Source organism: Solea solea, chromosome 1 (genome assembly GCF_958295425.1).
Source record: "Solea solea chromosome 1, fSolSol10.1, whole genome shotgun sequence".
Classification (NCBI taxonomy): Eukaryota; Metazoa; Chordata; class Actinopteri; order Pleuronectiformes; family Soleidae; genus Solea; species Solea solea.
In genome coordinates, this window is record NC_081134.1 from 32,102,794 (window position 1) to 32,114,513 (window position 11,720).

Below are 11,720 nucleotides of genomic sequence, written 5' to 3' on the forward strand. Positions count from 1 at the left end.
GTTAAAACCGCTTGCCCAACGTGCTGGGACTATTTCATCGATAAAGAATATGCATTATCACTATAAAAAAAAAAACACACACACACACACAATATCATTTCTTTTCTTTGTTTTAATTATATGTAGGACTACAAAATTACCAGGCGAACCAAAAAAACATTGAGATGAATTTCTTTCGTAATTATGAATTTTGTAATTATGAACAAAACCAATAAAAAAACCTAAGACAATCCAGAAATAAGAAATATTCACTCAGCACTCAATATGTCGAACTTAAAGGTAACTAAAGTAGATTTATTTATTTAATATAAATGTGACCTATGAACCAAAAATGCATAATTCAAGTACTTCCTATTTCCAGCTTAGATTATATGAATATGATACATGAGTTTATTTTTTACAGTAATTACATGGACAAAGACCCTTCCAATCAATGGTGTTATTTGTTAAGTCCAGTGAATTATAGGCTTAGTTTTTTGACTCTTCTACAAATGACATTGACAGCAAATGGTCATTATCATTCCTTTAAAACATAATCTGTTGTGTATAAACATATATAAATACAAATAGGTAAAAAATAAAGACTTCTGGCACTTTTTGTCACTCCAATCAAAATAGTTTTTAGTGCGCTTTCTTCTCAGCTGCGTGCTTTGGCTTGACAATACAAATTCATACATGGAATCAGTTTCTTCCCTTTCTTGAAAAGAAGCTGCAGTGATTAAGGCATTTGAAGACCGCGTCGCAAATTTTTCACTGGAAAGAGTCATCGGAAGGTGGAGCGTAAGAGAACCCCACGAAGGCGTCATCGGCCTCCATTACACTCGCGTTGACTATGGAATGTTCTTGCGTCCAGTAGATGGAGCTGGAGACCATCTCTTCTGTGAACTCGGGGTCGAAGTTTGAGATGTCAGAGTAAGAGCTCTAGAAAAAAACGCAGGCAATACAAATGTGGGTTACAACATTTGTGACACAAATTCAAGTCAAAATATGTTTATTTGGCTGCTATGGCCCCATTTCACAAGGACAAATGAATAAAGACAGAGCCTGACCTCAACTTCCTTAGATGTGTATGATAGTTACCATGGCAACCACGGTAGTAAATAAAACACACTTGCAAGTTCTTTGTTTAACAGTATGTGAAATGTCAGTATGTGCAGTGTCAATTCTGACTTTGTTTAGATAAGAAACGCACGAGATGTCTCTCTGTCTGTTCATTGCATATCTGTCGAACGGGTCACTTATCAGGCTTCAAACTTGTCAGGTGGCTTACTCGGGGCACCAGTGTGTGCAGGGCTGAAATTGTTTGAATAAGAAATGCAAGGATGTTTTTCTAGTTTATCCTGATTTTGCCATTTTCATGGCAACTGAAGAGATCAGGTACAGGTGCTTAAGTAGGTTTAGGGCTGGACCTAAACCTACTTAAATAATTATTTGTGAAATTTTCAAGTCCTTCTACACTCACACGCAAGTACACATACAAGTATTTCCAGTATTTCCTTTTTATTCAGAATATATATAGCTATAACTATATTGTTGACTAAGCTAGAATTAAAAATACTTACCACTTTGGGTAAGAAAGGGGGAGGGGTCTTCTTTTGTTCAAGGTCGTCCCAGTTGATGGAAGAGAAGAAGTCGTGTGCTTTGATCTCATTCTGAAAACACAAAACAGACAGTAAGTACAGTACAATAAATGTATTCTTCATAAAGTGAGTCATATCTGCAGTCCGATATCCGACAATCCGACTTACAAAGTCATCCCTGGACCCAAGTCTGTGTGTGCCATCTTTTTCCAGCAGACCCTGTATCAGAGACCAAGCCGTGCTGGACGCTCCGGGACGCATCACCAGCTGCTTGTGGAGGATGTTGTCATACATCTCGTGTGTGTCGCGGCTGTAGAATGGTGGCTAAGGTACAACAACAAAGGGACAGACGCAGATTCATGTAAGTGAATTTAACTACAAATAAATTCTCCTTCGCTGCATTTAACCCAGCCTCTACTAGAAACCTTCCTAGACAAGTTCTCTTTCATCACATCACTAATTCATCAGTAACAAAGGCTGCCTTCTACAAAAATCAGCATAGTAACAATGTGGTACTCTTCAAATAAACAAGAAGCTAAAATTAAGAGGGTGCAAAACAAAAACTTACCAGGCCAAAGAGCATTTCGTAGAGCACTGAACCCAGACACCACCAGTCTACTGTGTTGTCATATGGCTGCTTCCTCAGGACCTCGGGAGCCAAATACTACAAATCAAGCACACAGACATAATTATATGAGATAATTAAAAACTACAGTTGCCATACAGTATTCCAAGTATCTCATACTTGCAGTGAAATCATTAACCACACTTGACTTCAGAACGCTGTAAATGATTGTATCTCTCAGACACAAAAACGTGAGACATCTTTGGTTTTACCCTGCTACAACATGGGACTGTAAGCAGACACGTTGTCAATACCTCAGGTGTTCCACAAAATGTAGTGGTGGTGTCTGTCTGGGAAATGCCTTCTTTACACAGTCCAAAGTCCGTCAAAACGATATGCCCCTTTAAAGAGAGGACACAGGGACAACATTTTTAGACAACATGTACCGCACAAGCAGCCCATTATCCCCAGGGACTGAGGGCTCTATTGTTGCGCAGGAATGTTGACTGCAGCATAACTCAGTCAGTCCCATTCACTTTTTCTGTAAGCGCTGTAGGCCTCGGCAGGAAAAATCATTAGCGAGTCCTAATCCAATCACACTCCCTGCTGTTTAGCTGGAACTGGAAATGACACTGGTGGTCACTGGCGGCACAATTATGCCCGCAAAAAAGAATGACATTTGTGTGTGCATTATACTGTCATGACCTTGTGTACTAAATATAAAGGCATTGCATACAGTACTGATTATTTAAGGTGGCCCACTCTTTACAGTGCTGTCCAACACAATAGTGCTGACTGTACATAACTATTATTCAGCCAGACTCATTGTTTTAATTCCAAATATCAATGTTTTTCTAAAGAATACAGTGATAAATCATGTAGTGTTATTGTTGTAAACTGTCATTTACTATAATTGAACACATAAACGAACTGATAGCAGTGTGTTTAGATAAAATAAATAAGGGATACTCACTTCTTGGTCTAGAAGGATGTTTTCTGGCTTCAAGTCTCTGCATTTAAAGAAACACAAATTTCAGTTTCAGTTAGTGACACACAGGGCTGAATAATACAAAAATAATAACATATTCCTTTGTAAACATTGGAGTAAGACATTTGCTTGACCTTTTTAAACATATTCCAAAGCTCAGTTCAGTGACATTAACCACGCGTTACCTTGCGACCACCTCTATCGTACCTGTAAACAATGTCGAGAGAATGCAGATAACCCAGTGCACTCGCCATTTCGGCAATGTAGAATTTCGCTCTGGGCTCCGGAAAGGTTCGCTCTTTTTGAAGATGGAAGAAAAGCTGAAAGGAAAAATGTTCCACTCGATAAACAAAAAAACATTTGTTCATATTTATATGTACCCTATGGAAATATGTGCGTTTGTTTTTGACAGTGTCATATTGACGGGGGAAATGTCATCGCTGATCTGAAGAATATTTTTATCATGTAGGAAAGACCAGAGGTCAATCATCTTGGAAACGGATTGAAGTTAGCAGCGCATGGTGGCTTCAAAATGGATTTCAACTACTCTTGGAGGAAATTCATTGAGGAAGTCACTCTTAGAGCCTTTCTTTTTTTCTTCAGTAATGCCGTGACCTCTAATTAGAAAGATAACTCACTATAGCGCTCCTTCAAGAAATCAAATTAAAGCAGCCTTTTGTACATTACTGCGTGAATCACATCAACAAGCCGAAATAACCCACCTCTCCTCCATTAATGAAATCCAAGACGAAGTACAGCTTGTCTGCAGTCTGAAAGGAATAATGAAGCCCAACCAGGAAAGGGTGTTTCACATTCTTCAGCAGCACATTGCGCTCTGCCATGATGTGTTTTTGCTGATTTTAAAAGAGTGAATAGGAGATAATAATTCACATATGTGTCACTGAAATAATAGACATGGTCTGGGTCAACATATCTGAATGTAAAATTACCTCTTTTCTGTTGAGGATGACCTTTTTCTGTAAGACCTTGACTGCATAATACTTCTCATCGTGCTTTCGTTTTGCCAGGAAAACCTGTGTCACAAGAAAGATTTACAGTAGCGCGTTTCAAAATGATACAACTGTAACTCCCCATTCCAGTCTCACTTCCTACATGGAAAGATCAACATATGCAGAACTAAAACTTGTTGCTACTGCGGCTGAAAAAAATACAACAAACATTTTAAAATTACATGTATGTCTGTGTAAACACAAGACAAACTTATGAAATGTACCTCTGGGTTAAAAATAGTGTGTGTGTACTTTTCGATATTGCATTGTTCACGTACCTTCCCAAAACTCCCCTTTCCTATGACTTTTAAAAAGTCAAAGTCTGATGGCTCAGCTCTGAAACAGAAAGTACAGCACATTCATTTCACAGATACAAGTGTGTGATTACACACCTGCAAAGTTTGAACTAAAAAAAAACCCAAAACATACTGTGGATTTCCAGAAGGCCCCAGGTTAATGTTTCTGGAGATAGGGTTGTTCTGTTAAACAGCAGAGAAGACATAATTTAGGTTAGCTGCTAAAGGCTTAAACTGCGGCTACACTCACAGATATAGGGATATTTGTTCATTGTCTGTATTTATTTTAAGTGTAGTGAGACATTATTAGTTGGTATTGTGCAAAAAAGTACACAGTGTACAACAAATACTCCTTTATGCAACTTTGGCAGGAAACAAAATGACAACAAAAGGAAACAAAAATTGTCCAGTTACTTTGTCATCTTCATCCTCTGATGCATCCGAAAGGTTTTGCACTTTGTCCATTAGTAGGAAGGTCCTCACATCTGGACTGCAACGTTTAAGAACAGTTAGATAAAGCTTAGTAAGACATTACAGTAACAGTATCAAGTGTCAAGCATGACAAATCTCAACCATTTCAAGTGCAACTATCTTGACACAGTCAGAACATAATGATAGTCAACATGAAAACTTACTGGTTGCAAAGCTGAGGATGCGAGACGATACGTTTGATGAACTCGTGCAGCCCTGCTCGTCTCTGCTTGATAAACTCTATAGAATGGATTCAAGTGTCGCGTTACAATAATGCAATGAAACACTGCTCAAGGCCAAAGGCCATAAACATGCCTTTAACATCTGGAGCTGGACTTCTGTCTGGATGTTTGCGTGAGCTATATAGGGAGGGTATACGTCATGTTTCATAACATTAATATGTTTTTTACCTGGGTCGAAATTATCCCCAAATATCCTCTTTGCTGGTATTTTCAGGTTCAAAGAGGGAAATTGTTTTCTTAACTGCAATAAAAGATATGAAAAGAAAGCATGAGCATTAAAACTAAGGCCTGGTTATCACCTGCTCTATGGTCACAGGTATGCAAAGTATTCTACATAGTCAATAAATATGGAAATGCCTCAGGGACCTCATACTCTATGCTGTAAATTAAAAATAGCATCGTGTGACGACCACTCACTGTGTTGTAAATTTTGTCAAATTCGGCATAACGCCTGAAGACAAACCACTCCTGTTTCCTCACAGAAACGATCACTTTGTAAACCTGAAAAATGCAAACACAGTCTTTGTAAATACAAGGGGAACGTTTAGTTGTTTATTCATTTTGTTTGGGAGCTGCAACTGTCAAAGCTACAAAACCCAACAATAGAAAAACGTATAATGTAGGGAAATACATTGATAAACATAATCAGAACCTGGATAGAAAATGACATCAGTGTGTTTAACACAGTCACGATTACAAAGTGAAACATGAGATACACATTGTTTCTCATGGGAGAGTATCTAATTTAGCTGAATATGAAGGGAACAGAGCATTTAGAACGCACCGTGTAGCGCTTTTTCTTGTCCCTCTGCTCATTGTGGCAGGGTATGCTGACGTTGGGGAGAGTGGCGTGCTCCTCCATCTTTGGGACTGTCTGCATTTAGAGGCGCAGGACCATCAAGTAATGTTTTCGACCAGGATGAGACTTCAAGTAAATGAATGGTCCGTGTCCATTCTGGGTCACTGCTGTGGTGGCAGAAGAAGAGGAAAGAGAACAGACAGACTCAGTTATTCAGGAAGTGAAACTGCTTTTCTTCTTCTGCTCTCTACACTTTTCATCCCGCAGTGGTTATGTTTCCTACGCCTGATGTCCATCCCTTTAATCACTTCCTCATGCATTAATTGTGCTTTTGGTGAGGACTTTTCTTTGATGTTTTAGCCGTAACTCACCCATTAATTTATTCCTCAAATTTCTCCCTCGTCAACCGGGGGTCACAGGAGCATTCTTTTTTTTGTATTGCTGTACTTATAAGCAACGGCTGCAGCTTGAATGCAAATATTTCTGTCCTTTTACATGTGATCTTCTTAAACAAACAGATCAACTTACTGCTCACCCAGAAAGTGGTGTACTGTATGCTTGAATCCTAAACTGACACGACATGACGTGACGTGACGTGAAATATGACTCTTTTTTCTTGGGAGATAATTTTCAGGAACATTTTATTTTTATTGTATTGCTTAAAATCCTCTTCACAATCTGATTGGAACCAATAAATGAATGCACTGTCACAAAAACGAAAAATGTCTGTGGAACGGACAGGCCTGTAAAAACAACATCCCATCCTATTGAACGCCCCGAACAAATTAATTGGATCGTGATGTATCAATCAAACTACCATCTGCCCACGCCCCCCCCCCCCCCCCCACTCAGAAGACAACACCAGAGTTTATGCTTAATCCAAGGAGACAGTTGCAGCAATGTTATGGCAAAAAGGCTAACAACAACAACAGGTGACGTTTTTTGGGAAAAGCTACAGCCAAAAAAAAGCCAATGCAGAGCGATCCAAGATTATCAGTGCTGCGTTTGAATGGTGGCGACAACTGAACTCCCAGAAATGGCTGCAAAGTGATGACATGGTGGCGCTATTTCTACTGGACCGGTAGGTTAACTTTTTTAATTTTTTTGTTGCTTTTCATAATCCCGTTGTCAATTGAACCAAGTATTCAAAAAAAGTTAGCGTCACCACAAAGTACAGAACGTTACCGATGCTGTGCAGTGCTCGTGAATCTTTTTTCCAGGATCTCCAATCCTATCTTTAAATGCATTTCTGTAGTAAAAAAGAGTTGGGATGTGGGTCAGAGGGTCAGTCAGTTAGTTGCAACATAACAGTAGGCAGACTACTTCCTCCTGAATATCACTCCCTCTATCTCAGCTCATTTATTGTGTAAAAATGACAAACAGCAGATAAATGGATAAATATTATTTATGCAGCCTACATGTGTAGCCCACACCTCTCCTCTCTGTCTAACATCTGAACACAAGGAAACCCACACACGCGCACACACACACACACGCATGTGCGCACACATGCTGGGTCTGTGACATTCTCGCTTGTTCTGGTCAGTGGAAAGGTATTTTTAAATAACCTACCAGGGAGCTTTGAAGCTGCCGTTGCACACTTGCTTAAAAGTAAAATCCCACAAACAGCATTGTAATGTTTTAAAAGAGAAATAAAGCAGAGTCTTTCCCCTGACAACTGTAGGAACAAAAGGCCCCGGGTCCATTATTAAGAAAAACAGTCTAATTAGTTGTGACAGATTGTATGCACTGTATTCATCCATCAGATCACACATAGGAGGATATTTCTCTTTTACCTCATCACGACTTATGTAACGTTCGTTTCTTTTACAACAACGCTCTTTGTCTGCTGCTCAGACTTGTCCATTGTTTGATGTTGGTGAGGTCATCTCTGTTTGTGCCCCACAACCATTCACACTCTCCATTGTTTGTTTGCTCACAACACACAGGAAACTGGCTTTTTGGTGAACTTTCCTCATCAGCGCATTGATCCCGAATGCATCCAGGAGGGACATCTCATTCTGCTCACGTTGAGTGAGGGAACAGCAAGAGGAGCTGCCCTCTTTAAAATGCATGAGGGCTGCCTGCCAGGGGGGGATCTTCGCAGTCCGTTCATCACCAGCTCCAGTTTCTCTTTTGTCCTAACGTTTGACTTTCTTTTGGGTTTGCTTTACCCACTCCCGCATCCACTGGGACAGCCTTCTTGCATTCTTTCAATCAATAAATACACTGTAACCACACTTCACATTGATTGTTTCAATATATTTGCAGGTGATATAAAGTGAAAGGTGGGGTCCACCATAGACAGGTCTCCAGTTTATCGCAGGGCAAACATACAGAGACGAAACAACCTTTCACTCTCACACCTACGGTCAATTGAGTGTCCAGTTAACCTAATCTGCATGCATGCAGCCAGAGTATCCAGGGAGAACCCATGCACACAGGGAGAACAAGCAAACTCCACACGGAAAAGATCTGAACCTTTTGACCTCCTTTAAAACAATAGCCACTGCCCTTTTGTTTCATTCAATTAATTCATTAAATAGTGATGTAAAGCTGTATTGAGCTTAATATCCTAGCAGAAAAGTGCCAGAAACTTAAATCAAAATTTGATTGAATTCCACCGCATCTGAATATCTAGCATCATGGGAAATCAACACCTGCTACAACAAGGAGAATGTTAAAGAGAATACCTCGACCCTCTCATGTTTTCAAAATCTAAGCACTTATGCAACTGTGGCTGGTACACACATGAAGGCGTTTATGATCTGCCTCCTCACATCTGTGCCTGCTTTCATGGTTAACTGCCAGAGTGCATCGCAGGGTAAGTCCCACGTTTTAACATTCCAGAAATGTTTCCTCATCAAGGAGGAAATAACCTATAACTGTGTAATATGACTTACATTTTTAGCTGACACTGCTACTCCTTCATGTGGAATGCGGCTGCTGCTGCTGCTTACCGCACCCACAGACACCCTCAAAGTTTGATATAAGGAATGAAAACTAGTCATAATCATTATGGATCTGAATGAGGGTTAATGTACTTCAATTTCTCCATATTACCTTCAGTTTTAGCCAGCCACCCCCCTGCGCTCATGCTGCAACATGAATTAACTTGTGATGACAGGCTCAAATATGCTGGGCTACTACACTGAATCAAAAATAGCCTTCTTCCTGCTTAGCCCTTCCTTGCCTCTGGATATCCTATGAGGATGTTGCACATGTTATTTTTCTCAGTGTGTGGCTGTGTGTCATGCGTGACTAGCACTTTTAGCGAGAAAAAAAAAAAAAAAAGAAGTCTTGCCATAATCATAAATCCCATGTGAAAGCTCAGTCGTGCATGAGCCTACTGATAAACACAGACCCATGCAAGCCAACATCGTCAGTGCGGATAACGTAATCGTCAGAACGTAAACAGGAAGAATACCTATGTCAGAAAAACTGTCAGTTATAACCTTTACGCTCCGAATTAAACTGACTCACGTCAACAATATCCCAGTAAATAATCTAGCTTAGTTACACATTTCATCATAATGCAGGAGTGTCACATCTTGAGTTTGTGTCAGGGGCGCGAACTTAAGTTAACCCCAGTGCAAAAACAACCAACCTAAGCTCCTGGACCAGCTCTATAACACGACTGTTCAGACAGCTTACAGGCATTTCTGCAGACGGTGTCCTTTACTTCCTCTTAGATGCAGGTCTGAATCAGTGAGTTCACTGAGAAATAAATAGTCCGTCGCCTGTAGGAAATTAGAAATCACTGGGAATGTTAGATGCTCTAGTAGGCACTGAATATTATGTGAGATTAGTTTGAATGTTTCTTGGTGTTTTTACACACCCACCACCACAGTTATCACAGACCTCTCAAGTAGTTTGACAAAGTACATTTATGAAATCCATTCTGCTGAGCTGCAAAACTTCCAAACAAACCAAAAGTAACTAAGTTCCCTAACTAATAGGTTTGAAACACAGTCAGACACAGAGAGAAAACACTATGAAGACAGGGATTATTGAGCAGAAGCAACTGTCTTGCCTTTGTTGTGACCTGGCCTTTATGTACAAGCACAAAAAGAAGAAAAGAAAAAAAGAATTCACATATGCCTCATCCACTTTAGGAATGATGTTGTGCCAGTGGGGATTCCATATGGGGGATTGACTTTGGCAGCCTCTGAGCGTCTGACACACAATTTCTTCAAGTCAGCATGCAATTATGTGGAGGTGGACGACCAGAATCAGCCAAGCACAGCACTGACTAGGCACATCTGTTTCATTTAGCAGAAGCATTTGGGGAGAAACTATTACGACCCAAGGCTCCAAGCGTATTGACACCTGTATAGCGCTTTAAATACCAGCAGAGATCATGAGTATTAGAGGGGAAATAACCTTGTACAGATGAGAAGAGGAAGATAAATACCAGCCAGAGGAGGAGCTGGATCCACACACATAATAAAACACACGCACATACATACAATGACTGGTTTGACACGTTCTAACTGGCCCACAAGTGTATTACTAGCTATCAACAATACAGTAAAAAGGCCCATAATTACACACAGGCCACTTTATTACGTACAGATGAAACCTACTAAAGTGATAGGAATGACATCTGGTGCAGCAGATCAAATGGGTCTTCTTCATACTCTAGCTGTAATGACTGTGTTTTTGAGTTACTGATGTCGTTCTGTCACCTTGAACCAGTCTGGCCTTTCTCCTCTTACATCAACAAAGCATTTTCACCCAGAGAGACCATTCTCTGTCAACTCCAGAGATAGCTGTGTGTCTGGAAAATACCAACATTTACTGCTTTACTCAGTCCAGCCCATGATGCATCACTGAAACCACCTTTCTTCCCCATTCTGATGCTGTGGTTAGTCGTCTTCACCATGTTATCAATGTCAAAAGTAATGGGATGCTGCCATGTGATTGGCTGATTCGATCAAATTTACCATTAACAAGCAGTTAAATAGGTGTACCTTATTATGTGGTGTCACTTTAGTGTATAAAAAAACTAATTTAAAGAGGAATGTGCTCCTTATTGATGAAGGGTTGGCAGTAAAAAGTAATACAATTCAAAAACAGTATAAACCTGGTTTAGTCCAAACTCCTGACTAATGACATGGAGCATTTATTTGGACACTGGGGCCCTGAGAAACAAGATTACCTGGGAGCTCTACATTAGATTTGGTGAATGACATGGAAGTCTTTTGCTTAAGTTGTTCTGCTTGTATACTGTAAAAGTGATGTTATGTAAGACACAACACGTTTTATTACTTACAAATATCAAGCCTCCAGCCACTCAACGCTCGTCTCAGCACGATGAGAACAGCAGATTCGTTTACATGACCATCACGTACCTTACAGTATTTCTGACGCGGCGTTCATCTGCCTTCGTAGTTCCAGCGGGGGGATGTTTGGCTTCTACGTCGACAGCAAACGTAACATTTGCCCCGTACTAAGTGAGGACAAAAAGTCCCGGCGAGACTACGTAAACTGAAAGTGAGATATCTTGTCCACTGTCCGTGTACGACTGACAAGCGAGAGAAGCAGGAAACATCAGTCTTTCCTGGCCGCTGAAAGTTCCGATGAAATTTGTCACGGGATCAAACGGCGACAACGCCGCAAAAAAAATCACACGGACGAGCACTTCCTGTAATGCCTGTCAAAATAAAATCCCAGCGGTTGATCGTTGCAAAAAGTTAATACTTTTATTTTTTTTCAGAGGCACTGTTTCCGGTCTCGTTGGGTTTCTCTCAGGACAACTTCTCATTA

At 40.3% G+C, this 11,720-nt stretch overlaps 1 protein-coding gene across 1 annotated transcript; it reads right to left on the reverse strand.

Annotated features, from left to right (window-relative positions):
* Positions 1–94: 94 nt before the first annotated feature.
* On the reverse strand, positions 95–11,549 carry sgk3 (serum/glucocorticoid regulated kinase family member 3). The gene is made up of 17 exons (XM_058644086.1): positions 11,306–11,549; positions 5,937–6,118; positions 5,570–5,653; positions 5,321–5,393; positions 5,075–5,150; positions 4,854–4,929; positions 4,573–4,622; positions 4,422–4,479; positions 4,084–4,167; positions 3,856–3,987; positions 3,341–3,453; positions 3,119–3,155; positions 2,460–2,546; positions 2,149–2,244; positions 1,749–1,904; positions 1,563–1,652; positions 95–921 (listed from the first exon to the last, which is right to left on the reverse strand). The coding sequence occupies exons 2-17, from the start codon at positions 6,030–6,032 to the stop codon at positions 751–753; spliced, it is 1,479 nt and encodes a 492-aa protein (XP_058500069.1). The 5' UTR covers positions 6,033–6,118; positions 11,306–11,549; the 3' UTR covers positions 95–750.
* Between the last annotated feature and the right edge of the window lie 171 nt (positions 11,550–11,720).

Excerpts from the sequence above, each read along its gene's own strand:
- sgk3 (XM_058644086.1), bottom strand. The coding sequence starts at position 6,032 with ATGCAGACAGTCCCAAAGATGGAGGAGCACGCCACTCTCCCCAACGTC. Across the intron at positions 4,480-4,572 it reads GGGCCTTCTGGAAATCCACA|AGCTGAGCCATCAGACTTTG; the intron begins GTATGTTTTGGG and ends TTTCTGTTTCAG. Across the intron at positions 2,245-2,459 it reads CATTTTGTGGAACACCTGAG|TATTTGGCTCCCGAGGTCCT; the intron begins GTATTGACAACG and ends CTTGATTTGTAG.